Source organism: Myodes glareolus, chromosome 1, assembly GCF_982192425.1.
Source record: "Myodes glareolus chromosome 1, mMyoGla1.1, whole genome shotgun sequence".
Taxonomy (NCBI): domain Eukaryota; kingdom Metazoa; phylum Chordata; class Mammalia; order Rodentia; family Cricetidae; genus Myodes; species Myodes glareolus.
In genome coordinates this window covers 9,378,884-9,406,502 of record NC_142026.1, presented here as the reverse complement: position 1 = coordinate 9,406,502, position 27,619 = coordinate 9,378,884, and the positions used below count along the sequence as shown (strand labels likewise).

The following is a 27,619-nucleotide window of genomic DNA, read 5'->3' as shown; positions in this document are numbered from 1 at the left end:
TGATACAAACTTATGAGTAATACTAAATGTCTTAGATTTTGAGAAAGTAGTCGGGATTCAGCTGAGGAACTTCATACCCCTTTTCAATTCTCCACAGTCTCCCACTTATATGTATCAGATTAACAAAAGGAACAAAAGGTAGTATTTGAAAACAGCTGTTCTGATTGTATCCAGCCTGAGTTGTTGTGGGGACTTAGGAAATGACACTTATATAGTTGTTGTTCATGATAAAGAAGAAAGTCACAAGGTATATATTTTGAAGAGAAAGTAATCTCTGCACATCTGGTAATTGTGTGTCCTAACACACATCATATTCATGAGTCAAATCTTTCCCAGATGTTATATTTCAGTAACATGGACATACTCAATAAATTAGAAACTAATCACATTAAAAATGTACTGATTATTATAATTTTATATAATGGATCTACATTTATCTCTAGTGTCTTTAGAAATTTCACTTTAAATAACAGATCTATAATCATTATAATCTGACCAAACACCGTGGCAGAAAATGAACAAGCTCTCAAATGCATCTAGAGGTTTTTTTTTTTTTTTTTTTTTTGCATCTAGAGATTTTAAGTGTCTCTTAAGAACAGACAAGCAAAGATCACCTTTTAAGGAACTTTCATATATACATGCCAAAATATAAGGAAAATTGTAATTTCTTAATAACATAGACTACGAAATATTGATGAATTATCTAAATAGTAATGAGTGATAGATTCAAATTTAATGAATATAAGGAGATATTAAAAAATCAATAAAATGATATATTACAAATAAATAAGTAGATAATTACAAAAAGTAGATAAATTAGGCATCTCCCTAATAAGACACTGCCCTGAAAAATGAATCCTTCAGGGATAAAAAAACCCAAGACAACAATTATCAATTTCAATATGTGAATTTTGATTTGAAGCAACTAACAGTTAATAAAGAATATTTTTTACAACTGAAGAAATGTAAATATAGTTGGTTTTACTACATTTAAAATTATGAAGAAAATATTTTTAAATAACTCATATTGAATTCAAATATACATTAAATGAGTGAACAGAAACACAAATATACTAACAAAGAATAAAAATCAGAACTTGATGAAACATGTAATACTAATGAAAGCATATAGCAAATTAATATTGTGAGTAAATGAATTTCATTCATAAAACAGCTATAGGATATTATATTAAATGAATACCAGAAAACAAGAACCTTTAGAATTTATGAAAATTAAATAAAAATAAATGAAATTCAATAAAAATAAAAACTCAAGACAGTTAACTTGAGGAAATCTCACGGAAGGTAAGGAAGCAAAGATAAGGAAAAAGGACAAGAAACCTAAGACCAGTCTTGACAATGCAGCCTGAATGGGACATGTTAAAAACAAGACTAGGGAAAAGACAATGGGGAAGGATACTCAAGAACAATATAAAATGACCTAGCAGAGAACACTGAGGCCCTACAAATACTCCGTAGCAGGAATATAAGCAAGACTCTTGTTTTATAATTTTCTTTTGTTTTCTGATTGTATCCTTAAAACCTAGCAAACAAATACAAACAAAACAACTATCTCTCACTTATTTTGGAAAGTAATTCTAGTACAGTCATTTTTAACATGTGACATTCTGAAGGGTTCTTTCCATAGCAGGAGAAAGAACTAGATTTGAAGAATTTACTTTTCAACGTACAGAACCAGGATCCCATTGCGATTTTACTGCAGCCTCTAATACCAATGTTACATCAAGAACTCAGAATTCATCCTCACAAGTAGGTTGTTTTTAAATCTTGTAAATTCTAAACTAGTTTTATACATATTTAAGAAATAAAACAAGCTGATAAAAAAATCGCTGTATATGCCAGATCTATTTACTAATATGTTTTATAACTATTTTACTAGGAAATAGTAAATTTGTTAAATAAGTCATTTTTACTTGGAGGCAAGCAGCTCATTCTTTGATTATGTTAAAATCTTATGACCATCTCTACTGTTTCATCCAAAGATAAACAGTTTTGCAAATGAATATATGGGATTTGTGTTGTTCTTTAATGAATTTATTTATGTATTTATGTATTTAATTATTGGTGCCCAGGAGTAGAGAGGTCATGGGCAGGCTGAAGCCTGGGCCAGAAGCATCTGTAGCAGCCATCTTCACTCAGAGGCTTCTCAAATTTCATAGCCTTTCAAATAATTATATGTGTTTCTTAAACTCAAAATATGCCTTAATTGGTTTTCTTAGCATTTTATAATCACATCATTGACAACAATGCATTTACAAAAATGGTGTCACAGATAAACTATGTATTATTTTTATATAACTAATGAAAGAATGTCACCACATATAACTAAAACATTACTGTAAGTCAGTACAATAATTCTGTGTTACAGAATACTCGACGGAGGTTAAGAAGTGAGAGCTCTTACGATATAGATAACATTGTGATTCCCATGTCGTTAGTAGCACCAGCTAAGTTAGAGAAACTCCAGTATAAAGAAATACTTACTCCACGGTATGTATACTTACATCAGTTTTCTTTCTTCTTCCTTTAATAAACGTAAATTCAGAGTCAAGTTTTAACTAAAAGGAGAATGTTCCCCTTCCCTATTTGCATAGAAAGGAAACGGTAAAAGGAAATCTTACATTAAACTGATTAACTTTAGCATTCAAAATAGATTTTTACTTATTTATATTTAAATATCTGTTATATATGTTTATTAGCATGGTATTTCAGCAGTGTAAACACTACAATAGACAGTTCTTGCTTTTATGATAGAGATAGACTTGGTTGCAAAGAATCCAAAGAAGAAAGCAACTGTATTTTCATGTGTACTCACCCTGCTAAGACAGTAATGCTTGTAAACAAAAGATGAGCTTCTGAATTATCTCTAATTCAGCAATAAAAAAATCAAATAGAAAAATGAAAGGGAGTATCTAGGAATTTAATCCATAATAGTAAAGATGATTATTTACATAGACTCAAGTGTGCAAGGCCTAGCCAGACACAGAGATTTGGAATAATTGATGTATGAAGGCTGAGCTAGGAAAGAATCAGACTAAGCCACCCCTCAAATCCATGAACAGATCTGCATCCACTGGCAATGAAGTCAGCCATGTTTTATAGCAACAATGAAAGCAATCACTCTTAGATATGAAAATAACACTAGGAATAGAAAAAGTTGGAGACGAACACATGGCTAGGTAACATTTGTATTAATTCCCACCCATCTCCATTTTAATTCTGTAAATTCACTGACTACTTCACAGTTCATCTGAGGAAATTAGTCTGGCACTCTACGAGTAGGCATTACAGGATTGACATTTTCTAAAATAAGTGTTGTTGTGGTTAATAGTGTTACATAGCAACAATGTTTTCAACTCACAGCTACTAATTCAAAAGGAGGCAGGATACACATTTCCATACCAAAGAAAACTGGAAAACACTGAATCAGGCCAGATTTCTCCTCTAGTTTGCCCAAGCCAGTTTATCAGCTTACCAGTAAATTAATCCAAAGACAGCACATAATTAGAAACTACAACTATATACAAGAGATTATTCACTAGAAGGTATAGAGATTCATTCATCTGTTTCCTCTTACTAAAGCTTTTTTTTTTTCTGTTTACAATGTCAAACTATGAAAATACAGCCATTTGAATTATGGAACTCTTGAGAAAATAAAGCCCTAATGTATTTAGCTGTGTTTAGAAAATAAAATTGCTATATTTGGATAAAAGCCGTTTGAAATTCTTTTGCATTTTCAACAGCTGGAGGATGGTTGTTCTTCAGCCTCTTGATGAACATAACTTAAGCAAAGAAGAGGTAAGCTGCCAGTGTTTAATGTGATAATTGTACCTTTCATATTCTAAAGCCTAAATCATCTGATATTTAAATATCTAAAAGGAAATATAAAGTATATGACTTTTTAATTTACAAAAATAACTCTTAAAAGGATAATATTTTTAGAAAAATATTCCTTTGCAAATTTGACTGCAAAAGCGATAATATGAAGCATAATGTATCTCCCAAACCAAACCAAACCAAAGGTAGTGTGGAATATAAGTAGTAGTAATACCAAGATGCAAGGACAGTCCTACCAATAACTAAACAGTAATGCTTTTGTAGTAAAATATTCACAACAAAGGGGATAAAACAGTAAAAATAAGTATTGTCACAGCATTTCAAATCAGGCTGTGAATTATATAAAAAGCTCTGCCTCCCCCCCCCAAACTATTGGATACTAAAATTATTGGTAAAAGATTCTAAACCTGTATCGATAAGAACATTAAGTATAGTGGTGGAAATCAAAACACTGTATGAAACTCGAAACTCTCAAAGAACTAATGAAAAGAAAAGAACAATTAGAGGGAAAAATACTGTATAACAGCTAATTCCAAGGTGATGGTCTTTAGAAGAAAATTAGAATTATGTAGAGGTCACACACATAGTTTCTTTCGATTTATAGTGCTTCTATGTCCAATAGTCTTGTTTCTGTTGTTAATTCACTTTGCTTTTTTGTTGCACTCTTGCTAAAGTCAGAATGATAATTGCCAGGAAAACCAAATTCCCTAGAGGTATCCAGTTAATGAAGTCAGTTAACTAAACTCTGATTTACCTCAATCAGTTTTACATTTTTTTTCTGACACTGACATATTTTTAGAGCACTGGAGAATGAATAAAGTTTAAGAGTATTTTTTGTAGATTGGGTAAGATAGTACATAGCTGTCATCTCTGCGCTCCGGAGGCTAAGGTAAAGAGTGTATATCCAAGTTCACCTCAGTGCAGCAAGAGCCTGTTCCCAGAAAATAACAAAGCCATTCCATAAGCTGTGGCAAATGGAGAGCATTGGGGATCCATTTATAATCTAGGTACATATTAAATATGGGCCAAGAGCAGGATGTTTTATAAAGCTTTGTGCTCATAAAATGACTATTTGAACCCCCCTTTTTTTGTTTCAAAAATCTTACCAGATAGAAGATCTTTCTGATGAAGTCTTCTCCCTAAGACACAAAAAATATGAAGAGAGAGAGCAAGCTAGGTGGTCACTGTGGGAGCAGAGCAAGTGGCATAGAAGAAATAACAGGCAAGTATTTCAAGTTTAAAACACTAAAGCAATATATGAGGAATGAACAGAAACTAGTCATAAAATCCAAGAAAGACCACTGACAAGGAAATCAAGCATGCAATATCAGCTGTTGTGTAAAGTGGCACCTATATACAAACTTACATTCAAAATATACCTGGGAAATTATATATGTTAAAACTGAGTTTCTAGTACTTTATTTTCTCATGTGCTGCTAGTCATGGTATCATACTTACCTAGCAGATATTAGGAGCATGTCATTTCATACAGACATGGTGGCACATGCCAATAATTAGGAGGCTGAGGCAGGGGACTCTCCAGTTTAAGACCAGTATAGACTGCACAGTGACGACCTCTTCTCCAAAATCTAAAGGCAGGTCATTTCAATGTACTTTAAACAGTGAATCCAGCATTAGCTACTGGTGTTTAGGGTAATGCATTTTAGCAAACCCTCAAGAATAATACTTAATTGAGAAATTTTATTTTAGTATTAAAGGCAAGTAGTTCATGGAACTTTAAAAAATATAAACATAGGATATGGGCACATGCTCAGAGTTCCTGAGGCAGGATAATCATTAGTTAGAACATGTGCTGTAAAGCCAAACTCATACTCAAAAGTCAGATACAAGCCCATAAGAAGACTTCGGGAGAGAATAATTATGATAGAATTAATAATTATCTATTTGAAAATACCTGTAGTATTTTTGCAGTTACATTTCCTTATTTTTAATATAACCACAACTAAAAAAGCAAGTTCATGTAAAAATCTAGCTGTCTTCTCTCTTAAGGAACATCTGTCAATTAGTTAAATAATATTAAAGTCCTTTCTCTGCTTAGCTATTCAGATATACTCAATCTTTGTTGAAAGAGTTTTCTTAATAGAAATGAAACTTGAGGATTCTAGTTTTTTTCTACATTCTAGATACGACTTTCCAGAAATACAGAGGAAAAATGTGAACTAAGGCTTTGATGTATATTAAAACAATTATAGAAAAACCCAAGAATTCAAAGGCTATAAAGGTCAAATACATGGTCTTTTCTGTCTTGTAAAAATCAAATAACTGTAACTATTATTGATAACTCAATGAGGATGAAGTACTACATTTAAACTTTGGATAACAACCTTTCATAAAAGCACTGGGAAGAGCATCGCATGACCTTGAGCTGAGAAGACAGTACTGACTTAGTGATACCCTGTATTCCTTTATTTCCTTGCTAGAGCTTACAGTAAAAACTTGGAAGGGCAGGACTTGGTTCTGAAGGAAAACCCCAGTGAACTTAGCAGTGCTCAGCAGTGTGCTGCCGAGAGCCCCCGTGAGCTCCCAGCAGAGAACCCCAGTCTGTGTGCTCAGGACTCACTTTCTTTAAATGATAGTCAAGAAATCAAGGTAAGCCTAGGTTATATGATTGCATTGTATTTTAATTACCTTTTAACTTCATCTCACTTATGTGTAGAAATTTATTGTACATTGTTTTATTACGTATCAAACTCAGTGAGACATTCAGTCTAGCATGTCCATGAAGGTACACAGTTGGAGTACCCTAATTCCATGATATTAGCAATTTTTTTGTATTTTTAGTTTTTTGGGCATAGCGAATCAGTAACAACTGCCACCTGTCTACTTACTTACCTGTTAGCAAATGGGGATTCCACTGCACTTTTCATATAGAACAAAGCTGATCACTGGAAACCGGCACATGGTATACAGTAAGCACAGCTCTGTTTCCCTGCTTCTCGCAAAGGGTTTCACTTGATCCACACAAATCCAGCTCCTACTTTACAAGAGTATATCCCAGAACTACACAAAGCTCACACTTCTATCCCTATAAAGTCTTGAAAAATAACTAGATCAAGAATGGACGGATTAATATGCAAGTTGCAGAAATAGCCAATGTATATCTGTGATAACAATGAGGCAGAAATGAAGTACAGCAAAAGGAAGACACCCTTAAAGGGTTCTGTGGCAGTACTTGCTTTTCCTTAGTAAAGAAATAATTCCTTAAAGTCAAGAAATTCTCAGTATATTCCACTTTGACATGAGAGGGAACAAAAACCTAAACTTAGATGCTCAAAGAGTAATTATAAAAACTGACATTACAAATTCCTTAACAAATAATGAAATTAGGTGAAACTTAACTGAAAATGTTTCCCCTTTCAGTCTCTGTGGTGGGAGCGACGAGCCTTCCCGCTGAAGGATGAGGATGCAGCAGCCTTATTGTGCCAAGATGAGAGAAAGAATGAGACTGAGGTGGTGAGCACAGCCGTCTGCGACGACGTCTTCTGTAGCACTACACCAGAGAATGGCCACCCTCCAAGAATGCAGTTAGATGGGATGGAAGAGTATAAAACCTTTGGTATAGGAGTTACTAATGTTAAAAGAAATAGGTGACAGAGAATATATTAAGAAAACTATGTAACTGAAAGGAAAAGAGGGAAAAAAACCTAAACCCTCTTGTGGATCTTCCACTTCCTCTAGTCACGATTCCAGAAAAGGAGGATGTGTTGCATGTATCCATCTTCCACTGTTCATGAACCAGGCCAGAGAAGTTTCTTTCTCCTTCTTGAATCACAGAAGTAGATAGCTTTTCACCTACACAGATGCTAGTAACTTGTGTTTGTCAATAATACAGATCACAAGCACTAAGCTATTAATTGCTGCAATTTGATGACAAATCATACTACGGGGTAAGAGTCCCGGCTTGACAACACAGTTGATTTGCATCAAATGACAACTATTCTTTGCTTCTACTCTCATGGCAGTTCACTAAAATTGCCTCAGTAATATATGAGAATATACTAGTGTGTATACAGAACACACACACACACATATACATACACACACACACAGTCTGGAAACTGCATGTATCAACTACTCTATGCAGTGTAAGTTACCATGAATATTGAGCACAGGTGTTGTGGACTGAAACAGACATCTGAAAGCTTGGACTACGGAGGGGGAGTTGTTTTTTCTTTTATTCTAAAAGTTGTTTAACCAATATAAGTTATTTATATAAATTCTTATATCAGATAATTCAATATTCATTTATTTGAAATCATTGTTTTCTCTTGAACTAACCACAGACTTTCTGCTTACTCCTAACAGAATTAAGAGAAACAACTTAAGAGTTTAATATATTGATACATTTTAAAACTATTGTCTTTGAAAATTCATCCTGTTTTATTTGCTTTATGTGCCTCTTCAAGACAGCAATTTAAAATGCAAAACAGCATACAAATCATAATATGGTTGTAACTCTAGCTCATGTACAGCTAGAAGCTTTAAATTTGGTTTCTCTTTGCAATAGCTTACTCAAATATCTACTCTTAATAGGCTCCTAGATCAAGAATTCAAGTTTTTCAAAGACTAAGACTTTAATATAGAATACTGAGGAGTGTACATTAAAGAAAATTCTTTCCAGAGATATAATAATACCATTTTTTCTAGATGAAAGTTAAGGACAATTTGTATCCACCACTTTTTGTTATACAAAGAAAAGTGATTCAATTTGTAGTTACCATAGTACTGAAAATCTGGCCACTGGGGTTAGTGTCTGTGGGATTAGATACTGAAGATTTTGTTGAGGATCAGAAATTAAACTGGTCTCTGCAAAAAGGGAGTAGGGGAACCATTCAAATTCAATACTTACAAACTTTTGCTTATAGTTTTACTGTACATTTATTTTTAAAGAAAAAGATAACAAAAGCCAGAAAAATACAAGTTGTCCCAGCAAAAAAAATTTCAAATCTTTGTCATGACTGATATTATAATCTTCTACATAGTTTTTTAATTAAAGTTATTTCTATATGCCTTGTACTGTGTGATTTGATTAAATATTATTACTAATAGTACACTCTTTTCCTAAGCCAAAATAAAAACAAGTATTAATAAACTTTACCTTAGAGGGCAGGAAAAAGCCCCAGCAATCTGTTTTATGCCTACATTTGTCAGTATTCTTATTTTTTAAAATCTTATTTATCAAAACTCATAGTAGCCTTAAGAGATTTACTGATACTGGTTTGTTCTTGTCATATTCAAGAGTAAGTGTGAAGTTGCCAATATGTATTTTCAGTCTCTTGGTAACTGGGAACACTAAGTATTTATTATTAATACTTAGTTCATAGATGTGAAGTCTGTATCCTGTCTTCTCTTAGCCTACTTCTTCTTTCTTAGAAATTATATGTACATCCTCCGGGTCACATCTCTAGTTCCAGAGTATCCTTGGCTCACTCTGACTCTGCTAGAGGGTACAGTTACACTAAAAACAAAAAAGTAAAGAACCTTTCTTGCTTCTAACCCACCTCTTGGGAGCTATTTGTAGTCAGAGCAGTAGGACATACCAGAAAGCCTTCTTACTGAACCCTTTCTATGTACTAGCCCAAAAATACCTGCCTAACAATTATAGGACAATCTAAGAGTTAATTAAGCACAATCAAAGTGCTTAATAACTTACAAAACATACACAATGCTTGCCATTTTGTGTTGATCATCCCCTACAGTCTACGAGTAGAACTATAAACTTTACAATATCATGTTATGCTTTTAATTCTCAACACATTCAACATATATGAGTTGGTAGTGAAAATAGGTTGGGTGATTTTTATTAAGATCAAAGAGCTAGAATGGGGCCAACCTGAATTCAACCCAGTGGAGCTCCCAAGAGAGACTATATTGTTCCTTTCTGCTCAGAGCCATCACAACGTATTATTTCACAGCCCTCATGGGGGTTGAGTGAGAACCAGGAGCAGGGAGGAATTACTGGATAGTGCGCTGTGAAAAAGACAATACCTTGATAAAGTCTGTGCTTACATATCAGAAACCCTAGGCTTCAAAAATTATTTTTATAGTTTTTAATAAACCAAGTGTAAGATTAAAAAGTAAAAATGTTTCAGATGCCAGACCATGACATACCACCCCACCAAAGCTTCTGATTTTTGTCCCATTCCATTCATATTCTCAGACATATAAACAAACCACAAATGACACGAAACATAAAATATGGATGTCATTTGCTTAAACATAAAATATGGATGTCATTTGCTTTAGGAATAAACTGGGGAAATAACAGAACATTCTTTTTAAAAATACAGAAAAATGGTTTTCATAGTAGCTAATTTTTCTCTTTAGGCACTGAGACACATTTCTGTCTGTAATCATAAAACTGTATTTTCACTCTTTACAAAAGTCATTTCCCAATATAAACATGGATATTTCATCATGCTAACCTCTAAATGGCATCACTAAGAAGGTAGTTATTTCTAACCTCTTGAACATCCTGCACAATTGATTTTAATCACTGGAATGCAGCAATGCTTCAATTCGATTCAATGTGATTTGGTAGTGAATATTTCTCTTTTCCAGTAAAAAAGATTTCATGAGCAGAAGCCAGGTTCCTGTGACTTCACCGATCAAGAGAACGTTTCTGGGCAGCTTCTGAACAGACATTTCTTAGTAAGTTGATTACAGATCTGGGGTCGTCACTCCTCATGATGGCACTGCCAGACACAATCATGTTAGCTCCTGCCTGCAAGAAGTACACAGCTATGTTAGCGTGGAAGAAACCAGTACAGAAGTCCTGGAGTAGCCTGTCCACCCTGGGCTCTGCCAGTGCTTTCCCAGAAGCTGACTGCAGCACTCTAATTCACTGAGTTACAAAGAGAAAATGTTTATAAATAAGGCCACACAATTACTTGTAAATGTGTCTACCAAAAGTTACTGAACTAGTGGGTTAATTAGTCCTAAGATGCACACAGTACTGTTGCCAATTTTTAGACAGAGCTTTCAACTTTTAGATCCTCAATTCCATTTAGGCTTTTCCCAATGCATACCAATGACCCCAGACACTAAGGCCTGTAGACACCGTAGCTGTTTGTTTCTAGAAAGTCTGAAGGGAGTCAATGTGAAATGAGAAGCTATCCATAAAACACTGGGAACATTGGTGCCTTGTCATTTTGTGTCAGGAAGAATGTAAAAATGCGTCTTTATGCTTTCTTAGACTCCAGCATGGCTTACAATGCTTTAGAAAATTCTCCATGGATGACATTTTTAAATGTGGAGGCAAAGAAATGGGGGTAAGGGGAACACCCTAAAAAGCTCAAATGAGATAGCTCCAAATATAGCTCTGGGCCAGGGATCTGAGCTGAGGCAAACCCATTCTGTTGTGTAATTCACTGTTAGAAGCTGGAAAATCACATGCTGAGGAAATTTCTCCAGTGAGACCCAGTCACCTGATAGTAGAGCGTCTATTTCCAGTATCATTCTTTAGAATCTATAGGACTATTGATTAAAATGTCTCTTAATTTAAGCAGTACTAGCACCGCAGAACTTAATAGGATCTAATAGGTAATGTGCTCAGTGATCATCTGTCCAGTCATTTTCAAAATATTTATCACTGACAATTTTTTTTTAAAGCTAGGGTCTTGTCAGGTAGCCCATGCTGGCCTGGAACTTACAATTCACATTCCTCCTGTCTTTCCTGTGTCTGCATTCTCAGTAACTGCCAAGCTTTTGATGGTTTGTATTTGGCAGAATAAAAAGGAACCATGAACTTATAATCACCTGCAGTTCTCCAGGAAGGGCTGTCAACTAGTGACCATGTGACCTACTGTCACCTGCAGTTCTCAGGGCTGCCACCTTGTGATAACCAGGAGCAGAACTAAGTAGGGTAGCTCCCTAGACAAAACAGGCTTAGCTTGGCAAATGGGAACTAGGCCTTGATTTTCAACAGAAATAGATCTAGTCATTTCTTACAAGACGCAAACAGGTAGCTAACACTTTTAAATTCAAAGAACAGCATGAATAGGCCAGTTAAATTTCTCTATTTTTCTTCAGTCAAGAAGGTATCTTTTTAAAGAACTTAATGGTTTTGTGAAGGGCTAACATTCAACACACTCTTTCTGGAAACCAGAGTTTACTATTTAACAATTTATGTATTTAGAAACACTCTTGTTCTTTACTTTCCTAATCCTACATTTGAACCAAAAATATTTTCCCAAGAAAAACATCCATTTGAACAATTCTTTGGTGACAAGCCTGTCCCGCAGATTGCTCTCCAGGAGCAATCACAGTTGAGGGGCAGTCTCACCTCCGCACACTTCTGAACAGTGTCAGGACCTACTCCACCATCGACCTCTATATCCAGAGTTGGGAACTGGGTCCTCAACCAGTGAACCTAGACATACACGAAGAAACAGTGACTCCTACAGTGGACAGGCAGGGTAAAGTAACCAAGCACATAAAGCGTCATCGTTGACACAAGCTTAGCACACATGCAACATTATTGGGGGTCACTTTCAATAGACTGAAGCATATTATGTCTATAAAAGTAGTTTAGCAAATGACATTCAATTTGTAATAGCTTTGTAAAGACTCTAATGAAAACTCTCAAGTGACCCAAGGTCATAAAAATAAGTTTTAAAATTTTGCAATATAGTTAAAATATTAGACTTTATTTTAAAACCTATCATAGTGTATTACAGTATCTGAAGGCATCTCTGTTCTCTCATCTCCAAATCAGGCATATCTCAATGACACATGGTAGTTATGTCTACTGAATACACATTTATAATAAAAGCCTAACCCCAGAAGAGAATATTTCTTTTACCTTGGGCATCATATCTTCCATGAACTTTTGGCCTCCAAACCCAGGTTCTACCGTCATTACCAAGGCCATATCTATTTGATTAGCCCATGGGGCCAAATATTCAACTGTCGTTCCTGGTTTAATGGCAAGGCCAACCTGCAACAGACAAATGCTAAACCACATCATTTCCCTACTGGATTATAGTGACCAAGTTTTTTTTTTTTTTTTTTTAATCAACTTATAAAACAGTATGCAAATCATTCAGAGTATGACATCAGTGTTTGATTTGGATCTATTTTCCTTTTTTGATTTTTAACCCCCCCCAAAAAATACTTTTCTTACAATATATTTTGATCATGCCCTCAACTCCTCCCAGTTCCTCTCCACCTACCCAACTTTATAGTCTCTCCTGCTTTTGCTTAAAACAAAAACAAAAACAAAACGTGCCTGGCCACAGTGGTGGCACATGTATATTTTAAATACACATTTTTTAAATTTTTTAATCCCAGCACTCATGAGACAGAAGCAGGTGGATCTCTGAGTTTGAGGCCAGTCTGGTTTACAAGGTGAGTTCCTAGATAGAGCTACACCAAGAAACTCTGTTTTGAAAAACCAAACCAAACATGCAAACATACACAAAAACAAAAATCAAACAAACAAACAAAAAATAGACACCCCCCCCAAAGCTTACCTCCAAATAAACAAACAAAAACATGGAGTTCTTTTGGCATTGGTCAACTACTCTTGGGTATTGCGCCTACCTTAGAGTATGGCTAGTAGATCCAGTAAAACTCCTGTAAAAAACTGATTTTCTCCTTGCCAGTGGGTACCAATTACAAATAGCTTCTTTTTCAGGAATTGACACTGTGTAACTACTCCCTCTCTCAGTGATATACTTAAGCCAGATAGAGTACTAGCACTATTTTTGTTTGCTTTTATTTTTGTTTATCTTTAGATAAAATGGCCATTAAATGTGAATGATTCCAGGGTAGTGACCTTCAGAAACATAAGTGGAATAATAGCTTACAAACATTTTATATTTTAATACTGGACTCCAGCTGCCCACATCCAGTCGCTCCCCTGTCATTTTCCCCCACCTATCTTTCAATCTTTGACAAGCACTGCTATAAAATGTGACTCCTACCATCGACTTACCTTCATCCCATTCTCCCGGATGTCTTTAATCAAAGCTCCTGGGTTCTCAGTTGCCTCAAGATGAAAGGTATATTGATTGGCACCTGCCACGGCCATTGGCTTTACCCACTGTTCCGGCCTAGACACCATCATGTGCATATCTGGGAAGAAAAGACATCTCCTGTTCATTAGTCAGACTACAGGTTTGTTTTGTTTTGCTTTGGGTTTTGGCCATCACACACACATTTTACTAAGATTATAAAAATCAAAAGCTTGGAAAGGAGTTAAGACAATAACTCCTTTAGATACCAGCATTACTGTCTACATTTCTAAACTAACAAAAACATGTTCATAGGTAAAAAACTTAACATACGGTCAGCAGTCCTCAGACAGATTCTAGCACTCTCTGCCTGACATTGGCTAGCTGTGCAGTTGTTATATGCATTTCTAAGTACTGATTAGCACATGAAATACTAAGAGAAAGTACAGAAGTTCTGCTTTTTGCAGTTTACTTGTGTAGCTTCATTTTGCAAGTTTTCTGGTGTCAACTGTGGTCTAAAAAATATTTAACAGAAAAGTTTCAGAAATAAACACTTGGTAAGTTTCACATTGTGTAGCCCATACCAGCCTTCTCATTGAGTCATCCTTCTGGTGCACACACACGATATACAACCTGGCAGCTGGTTGAAGTGGTCACATCCAATGTCCAGGTATCACAATGCTTATGACTGACTTTATTTCTATAAAATCATTATTATTGTGTGTGTATGCATGACATATGTGTAAGTACAAGTGTGTGCATGTCATAGTATGCATGTGGAGGTCAGAGGACACTGTTGGGAATCTGATTTTCTCTTTCCACAATGAGAAAAAAGGTTAGAACTGAGGTTGTCAAGCCTACGAAACAAACAGGTTTATCCTCTGGCTATCTTGATGACCCCTGTTGTTTACCTGCTATCAGTACAACAGCACAGGGTGATGATGGTGACAAGTGGACAGGTCATAAATACCTCCTTTGATTACAGCAAGAAAATGTCAGAGACCAATTATAAGTTATGCTTTTAACACAGATATGTGTAAGACAATCAATCATTAATGATGCTATATCCTGCAGCAGCAAATATCCAGATAAAATATTCTTTATTTAAAAACAAGCACATCTTGGTAGTATGCAAGTTTGCATTAATCTTTAATAAATGGTAAAATCATATGCACACCAAAAATCTTTTTAAAATCAACTATTGTATACCTTATTACTAGTAATAAATATGATTTATATGCTTATTTTATATATCTGTATACCCAGGGCTGTGTAAAAATTTCTCAGGGAATAAGGAGTCAAGACTGAAGGAAGTTTAATAATCCTGGATCTACATTAGGCACAGTCTTGTACATGATCCTGTACTACTTTGGAGGTAGGATCAGGAGGATCAAGAGTTCAAGGGCAGCCTGAGTTATATGAGATCCTTCCTCCCCCACAAAATTGCACAGTGTATGGGAAGTGTCTTCTAGATACAGGTGATAAAAATCACAAGAGTCAACATTTTATAACAACAAACTAAGTACTCTGGGCACATTTGAAGAAGCCAAGGCATAACTATGATATGTTAGAGGTTAGTCATATTAAATGCACTTTTGACTTATGATGTCTCATTCTACAGTGTATTTGTGGGAACAAAGCCCTGTGATACAATGAGGAATATCTATCTCTAGGTGTGGCCGCAAACAGAACACAGCAGCTTCCTAATACCACAGTTTCTTCTTACAAGCTCTTTGGTAATAAACACAAGGTATTTTCTTTCAAGTGACAAGTTTAATTTGTTAGTTAAAAAGAAAGTCTGTAAAACAGTCACTTTCTAAAATAAGCAATTTAGCTGTCATTTTTGTTTTTTTCCCAAGAAAAAAGTGGTGTTTGGAAAAAGCAGCCAGTTTAGCTCATGTAATAGTGCAAGTTGTCTGGCCCAAGAAACATCACCAAGTGAAAAGCATCACCACACCCTGCAGCAGAAGTGCTTTGTTCTTCTTACTCTGTCACGTGATAATCGACAAGACATTATTCAAAGACAAACTTATTAAAATAAATATTCTAAATTGCTTCATCAAAGATGCATACTGTATGTATGCACACAGAGTGAAGTACAGTCACTACAGAAGGATCCAATGTCACTGCATCATTGACTTGGTTATGACACCAAAAAACTAACTCACCACTGATGTGCAGCACCAGTATGGACAATGACAAATAATGTCTTAGTACTATGAAAATAGTTGTCACCTCATAAATGAGCTAAAGAGGGTTTCTAAGGTTCCCTACAATACAGACCACTACCTTAGATAATAAAGACTTTTCTTGTTAGTTTATTTCTTAGCTGGTTTTTATACTCAAAACTAAGACTGCATGGGTCAGAGCTTTCAAAATAGTAGGGTCAGATAGTACAGACCTGTAACATGAGCATCTTCAGTGGCTAAGACAGGAGGAATACAAGTTCAAGTCCTGCTTGGGATACAGAATAAGTTCTAAGTCAACTAGGGGAACTTAGGGAGACCCTGACTCAAAAGTAAAAGCAGGGCTAGGGAGATGGCATGGTGGATAAAAGTGCTAGTCATGTAAACCTTATAATCTGACTGTGATCCCTGGAACCCATAGGAAAAGCTGATACAGCAATGTGTTCCAATTTACAGTCCCAGCTCTTATGATGAGATGGGAGGCAGAGAGAGACTATCCAGGAAGCTCTCAGGCCAGGTAAGTGGGGTTTGCAGGAAGACAGACCCTGCCTCAGAAGGGTGGAAGGCAAACAATGACTTTCGGAAGCTGTTCTTTGACCTTCCCTCCACAAGTGCACCGTGTCACTGTACCACATGCATACCCACACACATGCACACACAAATACATCTAAAATTTTTTAAAGATATTTTAAAACAGTAAAAGGTTGTGGTTCAAATTGGCATGTGCTTGTTCAAGTTCTGATTTAAGTTCCACCAACAAAACCCCAGAACCTTAGAGGTTACATATACAACTGAGAGACTACCTATTTATTTTTAAGGATCTGACTTTTAATTATGTATATATGTATCTCTCTGCATGGATATTAGCACATAGGTACAGGTGCACACAGAAGCCTGAAGAGGGAGTTACAGATGGCGGTGAGACATCTGAGGTAGGTGTTAGGAACCAAGCCCTGATCCTCTGTAAGAGCAGAAATGTTCTTAACTGCTGAACCATCTCTCTAGTCCTGGTCTACTTCTTAAAATCCAGTCATGCATCAATTGTCACACAACCAAAATCCAACAACAAAATCAAACTGTTAAACTATAGAAGAAGAAAAAAAGCCTCAGACTCCAAGTATTAACACACTTTATTCATCCTTATTTTGAACAAATTTTCTAAGATATTAAGTAGCAAATGTATATACATGTATACATTATACATGTCTGCCTAAATCCAGGATGAAAAAGTAGATTGTATAAGGTGGTGGAGTGGTATGGTAAGAATGAGAGATTGATGATAGAAGATATAGGAAATGGTGAGAAATGAGAACACAAGTCAAAATAAAAGAGAAAGGAAAAAACAGCGAAAAAAATATATGAGAGAGAGAGCAGTGGGATGTGTGGCTACCATGCGTGGGAGCAGTGTGATTAGTTCATTATTTCTCATAATCAAGATAACTAATTTAATTTTAAAAAGTCATGTATGCAATACAAGCAGATTCAAGAAGAAACTTACTTTAAAAACTCCCTTCCCCCAAAACTTTTTTAAGATAATCAAGATTATATTTAAGTACATAAAATTTAGAAAGATGAACATGTTGGTAGACACGAGGCAATAATGCAGATTCCTTTGCTCCTCTGAAAACGGATGAATGGTCTCCCAGGTACGCCAGGCACACTGAAAAGCTGGGGATGACCATGACCAACACCGAACTATAAGCTTACTTTCTATGTTTGTAACTCAGCTGTGTGATTCTCAGGTAGGAACTTTGTAGTTGACAATAGCATGTTTCATGTCAAAGGGCTGGACATGCTTGAGGCTGTGTCCGTAGCTGCACTACTGACAACAGTCAACAGACACACATGGCTACTGAGGACTTCGAATATGCCTACTGTGAATGAAAAACAAATTTTTATTTTAATATAAATAGTTAAATATGGGTTTTAGAACTATCAGCTGAACATTTCAGCTAGAGTATTTCATAAAATGTTCTACTGGCAAAAAAACAAAAACAAGTTTTACTTAATTATACAAGTTACATAAAATATTAAACTCTTGATTTTATTTCAGTTCAAATAACTTCTAGGTTGGAGGGATCTATAAACAAAAACAAAAACAAAAAACAACCCCACTTTATATTTATTATTCCATGAAATGAAGCGTATCTTTGAAAAGACCATATTTGAAAGAAATAAACTGGGTGCTGGAACACTTAATTGAATCATAAATTCAATTACTAGTCATACTAAATGTAATGTCTGCTTAGCCTGAAGAAAACCTAAAGTTGGGGATGGAAAGAAGAGTCATCGGTTAAGAGCATGAGCTTCTCTCCAGAGGACCTTGGCTCGTTCCCAGCACCCACACAGTGGCTCACCCTTCTGTAACTCTAATTCCAGGGAATCCAATGCTCTCTTCTGGCCTCTGAGGGTACCGCACACACATATACACGCAGGCAAAACATCCAAATAAATAAGTTATATATTATAAATAATATGTAAATAATAAATATATATTTATAAATAAATCATAAAGAAAATCACGAGTTGAGTTCTAGCCCTCCCTTTATGGATCATTATTATAGTCAGTTCTAAGAACAGACTGAAAAGTGAATAAAGTTAGTTTGGACCAGTTGCTTAGAAAGTCCTCTCTGAGAAGAGGACAAATGAACTGAGGACTGCCAGTGAGGCCCCTCAGCAGAAGAGTTTGTCCAGGTAGAATCAGGTTCACGGCCGAAGGGAAGAGAAAGGGTATGGGTTGCTAAGAGCAAGCTAATGAAGGCCCAGCACAGGAAGTAACAGGAGAAGGGTGCAAGATGAATTTGATCAACCAACCTCTATTTCCTTTATTTTATTTATGTAATCAGTTTTAAATGTTCAGTAATCCACTTACCAAAGAAAGGGTCCTGGCCTAGCTGCTTTCGAAGACTTTCAACCACAGGGTGACCAAAAGTGATGTTGGGAACAAAATGCCTACAAAACAAACAAATAAATCTTACTCTGAAAACATTTTCAATTTCACTTCTGCATTTATCAATGTGCTTTCTGAGAAAGAAACAAGGGAATGTTTGGGATGGCAATTTTTTCCCATATAATTCTTAACATTTTTACTATTCGACAAAATTAGGCAAAAGTAACCTGGTAAGATTGGGCTTACAATTAATGTGTGCTTTCTCATATAGCTTCATAATGACAAGTCTATAATTCATAAGTCATGGCAAGCAGAAATGGAAAGATGACAAAAAATTTCTGACTTGCTCAAGTGACACACTAGTTATTAAAGGATTCTAACACAGAGTCCTAAACCTGCCTTTAATTCACTTCAATCACACAGCACTGAACGACAATTTATTTAAACCCTTTAAACAATAACCATTAAAAAATAGCTTGGTATTACAAATAAAACTGCTATGAACTCAGTCAGCCCAAAGCATACTTGCTCGACTATGTTCACAGCAGCTTTGTCATAGCCAGAGCCTGGAAACAGTAAGATGTCCCCCAACTGAAGAATGGATGAAGAAAACGTGGGACATTTACACAATGGAGCACTACTCAGCGGTTAAAAACAATGACATCAAAAAATTTGAAGGCAAATGGATGAAACTAGAAAAAAAAAAAAAAACATCCTGAGTTCAGACCCAGAAGAACAAACATGGTGTGTACTCACTCATAAGTGGATAGAAGATACAAAGCAAAGCGAAGCATAACCAGACTACAATCCACAGCCCAGAGAGGCTAGGTAATGAGAGCTCAAGGAGTGGCACATGATCTCCTGGGGAAGGGAAATAGAAGAGATCTTGTGGGTGGACTTGGGGTAAGGAGCTCACGGAATCTGGACGCCAGCATGTGACTGACCTAGGCCCTGTGCACAGGTGTGACAGGTGCGCAGTCTGACCACTTGTGGACTCACAGCAGCAGGAGCAGGGCTGTCCCTCATGCGCTGGCTGACTTCTACTCCTCATACTAGTCTGTCTTTCCCAGCCTGAAAACAGTGAGAACTTAGCACCACAGAAACTTGCTAAGACTTTGTTGATACCCATGGGAGGCCTGCCCCTTTCTGAACAGAAAGAGAGGAGGAGTAGACTGTGGTGGGGGGAAGAAAGGTGTTGAAGGGGAGGGGAAAAGGGAGATGAGGAAGGAGGAGAAACTGATTGGGATGTAAAATAAATGACTAAATTTAATTAATAGAAAATTCTTGCAAGGTAAAGACTTAAAAAAGCAATTTTATAAAGTTGTGCTGGAAAAAATAACTTGATGCGTATCGGAGCTAGTAGTACACTGAGAGCGTAGTTCACCCCAGATATTGTATTGTTCTCCAGACCTCCGACTAATAAAATAAACACTGTTTACATTCTGTTTCAGGAACATGATACCTGACATCCTGAAAGAAGTCAGTTAGTAATCTGTGGAACAGAATTAAGTCAGTCTGCCACCAACCCAAGCACCTAGAGCCTTCAACCTTCTTAGCTCACCTTCCACTGCATCACCTACTCACTTAAATCTTTAGGAATCACTTTCCCTCATGAAGGTCATCCTATACTGGGTGCAGCAAGTCCTGTGTTTTATAAAGAACAGGCAAAGCCTTTAAAATCTCATACACTCCCTTCACTCATCTAATCCAATCTCATTAGCAGCAGAGGAATGAGTGTTAACAACTCTGTAGACCCTCAGCTGCAGGACAGTTATCAGTAGAGAGCCAACTGAGCACTCCCCAGCTACCTGTACACCCAAGACAGCCCCTGTGATAATTCTCGTCAATGGTCTGTGAGTTTAAGTGACATATGCCATTGTAGAGTCTAGAGCATAAAAAGCTCAGGTGAAGCAGTCCTAATCTAAAATCCTATAAAATTAGGGACTTTTTGAGCACCAATATGATGCCACAACAGACAAGATGGTAAATTGATGTGGTGGTGCTCATGGTAATCCCAATACCTGAGAGGCAGAAGAGGATCAGGACTTCAAGGTCATCCTCAGCTACACAGAGATCCTACCTTGATAAAGAGAACTGTACATAAAAGTTTCACGAGACATGTATGAATTTCATGAACTTAGACCTGTGTCCCATCCCCAAAGTAACTTATAAAGCTCACACAAATATTCCAAAATCCAAATAAAACCCCAAATGAGAGACGATTCTGGTCACAAGCATTTTAGACGAGAGAAGCTCACCGTGTACCCCTTTCCTGCTCTCACTTTACCTGCCAGCCTAGAAAGCTCTTTCCAAACAGAGCCTTGGGTGGAAGAAGTGAATTCTCAGAAAAAGCTCATGGAAGGGCACTCGTACTCAACTACATTATTACCAAGAAATAGGCTACGTTTCTGAAACCTAGGCTTTGAGAAAAGCTAAACAATAATGCCCATAGCAATGTGAAGAAGGAAAACGGCAAACGATTAAAATAAAAGCAAGTATTCCAGAGCATTCTACATTAGAAGATCAAAGGACTTATGGAATGTTGAGATGGACAGCATCAGAAATGGCTGAAACACAAGTGGAAGCAGAAATAACAAGTGTAGGCCAAAGGGAGGAAGGCTGTTGATCAAAGCAGCCATAGGTTCTATCAGACTAAGGATGTCCGATGCTGAATGCAGGTGTTTGGAGCTTATTGCATTATAGCTATCAAGTGGGATAACAGGGCAGGAAGCAAGTAATAAAATACATACAATGAAGCATGAAGATGGACTTCATGCAAGAAGGAAGGAAGGAAGGAGGAGGTATAGTCTTAGGTTTTATCATTGTGAAGAGACACCATGACCACAGCAACTCTTATAAAGGAGAACACATAATTGGGGCTGGCTTGCAGGGTCAGAGGTTGAGCCCATTATTAGCATGGAGGCATGCAGGCAGATGTGGTGCTGGAGAAGGAGCTCAGAGTTCTACCTCTGGATTGGCACACAGCAGGAAGAAAGAGTGCCACTGAGCCTGGCTTGACCTTCTGAAACCTCAAACCCTGTATTACACTTGCCCCAACAAGGCAACACCTTCAAAAATGCCACTCCCTATGAGTCTATGGGGACCATTTTCAATCAAACCAGCACAGGTATTAATACTAAGAATTGATTAAAAAAAGATAAAGACAGAAAGACAGGCAAAACTAAGAGCATCTGTCAACAATGATTAGATACGAGGGGAGTAAAAGAGAGTAAGCTATGGTTAAAGCTGCAAGTTTAGATGACAGGCAGGGTAAGTGTTTATAAAAAAAACTTACAGTCTAGGAATAAGTTCCAAATACTTCCCATTCACTAAACTTTAAATCTGGCAACCCTGTGAGACAGGTAGCGCCTGTATTTTACAGGTGAGGGAATGTGGCCCCGTGTCACACAATCAGTAAGTGCAGGAGGCAGGAGTTAACACACACTACAAAGTCCAGTCTTAGTCATGGCATTGACCTGCCAGGACAAGAACAGCTAGAGCAGCAGTCCTGGGAGAGGACAGGACCTCACATGCAGGACAAGGGGACCAGTGGGATGAGTTCTCTAACCAACGGATCCTTGGCGGCTCCATTTCTAGTATTTACAACACTATACTACTGCCTGCCTGAGGGCAGTCACTATCAGAGATCGATGACACACTTAAGTTACTTACACTAGAAATAAGGGTCAGGCAAGCAGGCAGCAATCCCAACGAACTATTCTACAACTTTACACTAAGTCTTTAATTGCATATACTGTTCTTTTAATTTACCGTGTGGCCTTGAAAATAAGTCTGCTCAGTTTATATCTTATTTATTAAGAAAACAAATATAGTGACAAAAGACAGGGTGAGAAGCAAAAAAGTAAAAACTTACTTGAGAAACACAAATGTAACATATAAAAACTACTCTCAACTTATGTGAGCAATTTGTGCTTGTGTTCTGATGATAATACAAAGAACTGCGTTCACTAACTTTACCAGCACAAAATGCATCAATATTCTCACCAAAAAAAAAAAAAAAAAAAAAAACCCTAAAGGCTGTCGCTAAGCCATAACCAACAAGGACAGAAACCCAGGCTTGACACCAAGTATCTTGGAATTGTCTGACACCACCAACTATCAAGGGACTTACAGTTTCTTCATGAGGGCTCCTGAGGTTCCAAAGACCCAAGAACATGACTTTTTATCAAATGCCTCAAAGATCTCTTACCAGACTAGAAAATTCTAAATGAATTCACTCTAAAGAAAAGGAATTCACCAGAAAAGTCAACTTTATAACGATTTTACTGACATTTCCCTCCTTGAATGCAATCCTTAGCCAGGGGCTTGCTGGAATTCTGCTAGAACTGTCATAATGCAGGAACATAAGCTTCCTCTCTCATCACGTCATCACCAGCACTATACCTCACTTAGTGATAACTGGAATGCAGTCTACTGCAGAAAATTCAACAAGCCAGTAAGAGGATTAAGGTCGGTACAAAATGTACCAAGACTGGAACCAGAAAACAATCTACCTGTGAATCAGGAATCACAGAGTCACTAGCCAGTTGCAGTTGGCAAAGTTAAGAAGCAAAACTGAGCAGATGAGACGGGTTGGAAGGGGGTAAGGCACAGGCACAAGTAAACATCGAGCTGGTGAAAGGTGCTCGCTCACTCATCACGGCTTTATCAGAAAACACAACATGGATGACAAAGCTCTGACACCAAGTCAGAAGTCCAGTATTCATGTGAAATCTCCCCAATTTAAAATCCTGAAGACTAGTTTAGATGTAGATATTTGCTCTGCTCCCATGGTTGGGATCAGCCTGATTCAGCCACCATCCTGCCGTGATGTGCTTTGTGTTTTCCTCAATATGTTTTTGCAGAAAAATAATTCTGCCCTTTATTTTAGATATTGAACCATACTTGTGTCTGGTCACCTAGTGTTTCCCGGCCCAGTTTTTAACTTTCTAGATAAATTTAGTTTTAAGCAGGAAGAAAACTGGGGCCGGGGGGGTGAAGTGGAAAAGAGAAGGACTTATTCTGAGGCCGACCACCTTTGTAAAGGGAGCCCACAGCTCACTTTTGTACTGTTGCCCTGGAAACACAGTACCACGTGGCAAATGAGGTGGGTGACACCAGCTCCTTCAGGTTTTGTCTACTCAGGGAGGACAACGGGAAAGAAGCTCTACTTCCCTAAACTGGTTTCCTCTTTTGCAAATGATGACTAGAACAGCTTTTTACTCAAGGGGGAAAAAAGTTGGTAAAGATTAAAAGGCATAAAAATTATATATGAAAACTTTAGGTTTCCCAAGCCAGTGCTTCCCAGCATAATAGAACAATGTTTTTAAAGTCTTCCTTCTCACCTTATCTGCCATAGGGAGGGGCTCTGCTGGGAGGGGCAAAGGTAATTCTTAGCAAAGCTTCCTGCTATTACTAAGCAATGATAACATGGATGCACTGAGCTTTACTTCAGATACCAAGGTGAGCAGACATCAGGACATCAGGAGACAGACATCAGGAGACAGAGAAAATAATACAAATATAAATTACTACTTGAAGATTACTAACTAAAACTTGTAATTACTAAGTACAAAAAATTCCTTAAGAGTTCTGTAGAAGTTCAGGCCTTACAGAAAGCATTTTTGAGACTCTGGTTCCACCTTTTTTTCGGAGGGGGGGGCTATGAAACATGGCACTGTACCTCACTCTTCATTCACAAAACATTAACCTCAAAAAGTACCTCATCAGCCCACAGGTTCCTAGCCCTATACAAAGAACTAGATAACTAGGAAAATGCTGAGAGCAGGAAACACAGTCTTAAACAATACCAAATGGCCGGCTCTAAAAATGTACACACAAGTAACCTATAGGTGAGCAGGACACGTTTACACATTTAGGATGTGTGTGTGTATGTGTGTAATAACAATTAATTTAAAAAGAGGCCATGGATTTGAAAGAGAGCAAGGAGGTAGTATAAGAGGGTTTAGTGGGAGGAAAAGGGAGAAACAACGTAATCATATTACAATTTTAAAAAATAAAAGAAGTTTTAAAAGAATGTTTATAAGAAAGTACTAGACCAGAATGTCATGTGCTTCTACGTACATTCAATATTCCTATTAGCAAACTGAAAAGGAACGTTCTCCATTCATTCATTCTGTATAAGCAGGCTCAGAGCTACATCTGTAGCCTGACCCATGCCGAGACCCCTGAGTTTTCTCAGGCGCCAAAAACATAGCCACAATCTTTATGGTACATACTTGGTTCAGTGGACGGCTTTCAGTACGTGTTAAGATAAAACAAGAGATTTAACCAGAGAGATCAAAAGGAGAAAAACCTGCTACAGAGTAGCCAGTGACATTAAAAAGGTGCATCTCAGTGTGATAGACCAAGCCTGCAATCCTAGCATTTGGGAAGCTGAGGCAAGATTCAGAGTTTGAGGCTAGTTCGATTTTACATATACCTTGTGTGAAAAACAAAACGAACAGCAACCCCCAGTTCCACCCAACAAGACAAGAAACAAACTAACCTCTTGGAAATAACACATATTTGCTGATGTGACTGAGGGCAACAGAGTTTGATTATCTGAAATAAATTTATTTTTCTATCTCAACCCAAGGCTTTTAATCATTCAATGCGGAACTTCCGGTGGGAAATGCTAGTCAAAGCCAAGAAGACTCAAGTTCCAAGTCTGTCACAATCTTCTGTAATCTTGTGCAAGTCTTACGGCCTCCTTTGGGTCTAGGTTTATTTCTCACTTTATAACCGACTTAGGAAACTTGGACCCTGATTCTGAGCATGATAAAGCTAAAACTACAGTGCTTCAAAATTACTTACAAAAATCTGACCTCCCTGAAGAGCAGGGTGCCTGAAGAGAAAATAGACAGAAAAATCAGACTTCGAAAGGTTATTCGATACGACTAACAACTGTAGAGAATCTGTTACACGTCAGGCACTCGACTTGCTCATTTCATTTTTCCAAAGACGCGGAAGCGTTCTATTATCAATAATACTTCCATTTTCCAAATACTACAACCAAACCTCAGTGAGGGCTGAAGCGGCTTGTCTAAACAAGTCAGCAAGTGGTCGACCTTAGGGATCACATACAGGTGTCAAGCTCGCAACCGTGGACGAGTCTGTCTCCCAGTTGTGTCGCGGACTAGTTATCTGAGTTTGGACAAGTCGTGCCGGTCCCACTGAACCTCAGTTTTTCTGCCAGCTTCTGAAAGAAATGCCCTGACTACTGAAGGTGGCTTCCGGGTCCTAGTGTCACAGGTTACTGGGGGTGGGGAAGGACTGGGGACCGGGCCCCGAAGGCAGCCAGGGCCGGCTCGGTGCCCTCAGCAGAGCGACCAGGGAGGCCGCCCGTCGCAAAGGGGCGCCGTGCACCCAACAGGCGCTCGCTGAGGTGCAGCGACGCGACCCGCGCGGCCAGCGCGCCCCGAGCCCCGCGGAGTTACCCGTCCATTACATCCAGGTGCAGGTAGTCGGCCCCCGAGTCCAGCATGCGCAGGCACTCGGCCCCCAGGTTGGCCAGGTCGCTGTTGAGGATGGACGGGCCGATCTTGCAGCCCGACGCCATGGTGCCGGTTCCCTAGAGCGAGTGAGCCCACGAGAGCCCGGGCCAGAGAAGACTTCGTCCCGATTGGGCGCGCCGCACTGGCTCCGCCCCCTTCCACCCCGCACTCTCTTCCGGACTCTGCCGGAAGCAGCGGTCCTGCGGCGAGGAAGTCCCGCCTCCTCCTGGGGGGCGGAGCTGTCAGGTGGGTGGCGAGGGGTGGGCCTTTTGCCTCCGGTCTTGGGTTTTTCGTCTCAGTAGAATAGCTTCTCGGTTTTGTAAGGAAAAATAGTTTATTGAGTATAGTACAAGAAGGCTTCGGGCCCATCAGCTAGACTACCGCCTACAATTTGGGGATTTGTTTTCAAAATGTATTTTTTTTAACTATTGCATACATGTATACCTTATATTGTGATCCTAGCCCCGGTTACCCACTCGTCCACCCTTTCAACTCGTGCTGACCCTTTTTTTCTTCCTAACTAATCCTTCTCCTACTTTTGTAGGATTTTGTGCAGGTAGCCACAGTTGCTTGTGCACTCGGAATTGAAGCAGTCCTGTCACATCCCGTAACAGCATTTTATAGCACTCCCCACCCTCCAGCTCCTACAGCCCTTTGGTTCCCTCTTCCGTGATGTTCCCTGGTCAAGGTGGTGAGAACAGGTGGCTGCTGAGTGTAGGCCTTTCTTAGACTTCCGTGGTCCTACTTCCTCTGGAGTTGTTTATTATTTGGCCATAATTCTTGAAATGGGTAAGTGTCCTACTGCCAAATGGGTCAGGAAGAAATGTGGGGCCATATAAAGAAAATCATGGATTCGACAAGAGCAACTTCTAAAGGACAGGATATAATTTTATTGAAAACATAGCTGATGCTAATTTAGATGCCATGGTTTCTATTGCCACAGACAGAGGACAATCAAATCTTTAATGTTCTGACACGGACTACCAGAATTCCAGCAGGTCATAATCTGGGCAGTGAAGTTAAATTGGCTACCTGTCTTCCATTCCTACATTGTGCTTTATTTTGAAAAGTGGGGGATGGGAAGTGCCTGTAGGTGGATATCAATTGTATATAGAAATGGAGGGGACTGATTGGTGATGTTCAGCTAGGCATCCAGTGCAGGTATGAAGAAGAAGAGATGCATAAAGAAGGCACACTCCAAGTCTTCAAAAA

General features: G+C 38.0%; 2 protein-coding genes across 8 annotated transcripts in view; one reads left to right on the top strand and one right to left on the bottom strand.

The window, feature by feature from the left end:
* The window catches only part of Kansl1l (KAT8 regulatory NSL complex subunit 1 like), an 84,090-nt gene extending 75,204 nt beyond the window's left edge, over nt 1-8,886 (top strand). For 4 of the 5 annotated variants that reach the window (XM_085698808.2, XM_085698783.2, XM_048458900.3 and 1 more), the window contains 6 exons: nt 1,649-1,770; nt 2,390-2,511; nt 3,765-3,819; nt 4,968-5,080; nt 6,300-6,468; nt 7,240-8,886. In XM_085698808.2, the coding sequence (XP_085554934.1) occupies nt 1,649-1,770; nt 2,390-2,511; nt 3,765-3,819; nt 4,968-5,080; nt 6,300-6,468; nt 7,240-7,470 (812 nt within the window). In that variant the 3' untranslated portion in view covers nt 7,471-8,886. The remainder of the gene's footprint in view (nt 1-1,648; nt 1,771-2,389; nt 2,512-3,764; nt 3,820-4,967; nt 5,081-6,299; nt 6,469-7,239) is intronic. The other variant, XM_085698806.2, reaches the window with a different exon arrangement.
* A 1,028-nt stretch (nt 8,887-9,914) lies between these two features.
* On the bottom strand, nt 9,915-26,543 carry Rpe (ribulose-5-phosphate-3-epimerase). 3 transcript variants are annotated; one of them, XM_087903867.1, is made up of 7 exons: nt 26,351-26,485; nt 19,668-19,772; nt 18,894-18,973; nt 13,817-13,956; nt 12,683-12,817; nt 12,164-12,250; nt 9,915-10,603 (listed from the first exon to the last, which is right to left on the bottom strand). In XM_087903867.1, exons 2-7 carry the CDS (start codon nt 19,703-19,705, stop codon nt 10,481-10,483), a joined length of 603 nt encoding a protein of 200 aa, XP_087759993.1. In that variant the 5' UTR covers nt 19,706-19,772; nt 26,351-26,485; the 3' UTR covers nt 9,915-10,480. The 3 variants fall into 3 exon arrangements, with proteins under 3 accessions (XP_087759993.1, XP_087759990.1, XP_087759995.1); XM_087903864.1 differs by lacking the exon at nt 19,668-19,772 and having other exon boundaries at nt 26,351-26,543; XM_087903869.1 differs by lacking the exons at nt 19,668-19,772; nt 26,351-26,485 and adding an exon at nt 25,998-26,111.
* Nucleotides 26,544-27,619: the final 1,076 nt, after the last annotated feature.

What these genes read in the sequence shown, in the direction of transcription:
- Rpe (XM_087903864.1), bottom strand. Translation starts at nt 26,472, where the DNA reads ATGGCGTCGGGCTGCAAGATCGGCCCGTCCATCCTCAACAGCGACCTG. An exon ending in AGGCCAGGACCCTTTCTTTG is followed by an intron (nt 13,957 to 18,893) that starts GTAAGTGGATTA and finishes TTTTCTTCCCAG; the next exon opens with ATATGCACATGATGGTGTCT. An exon ending in TCCGGGAGAATGGGATGAAG is followed by an intron (nt 12,818 to 13,816) that starts GTAAGTCGATGG and finishes TGTCTGTTGCAG; the next exon opens with GTTGGCCTTGCCATTAAACC.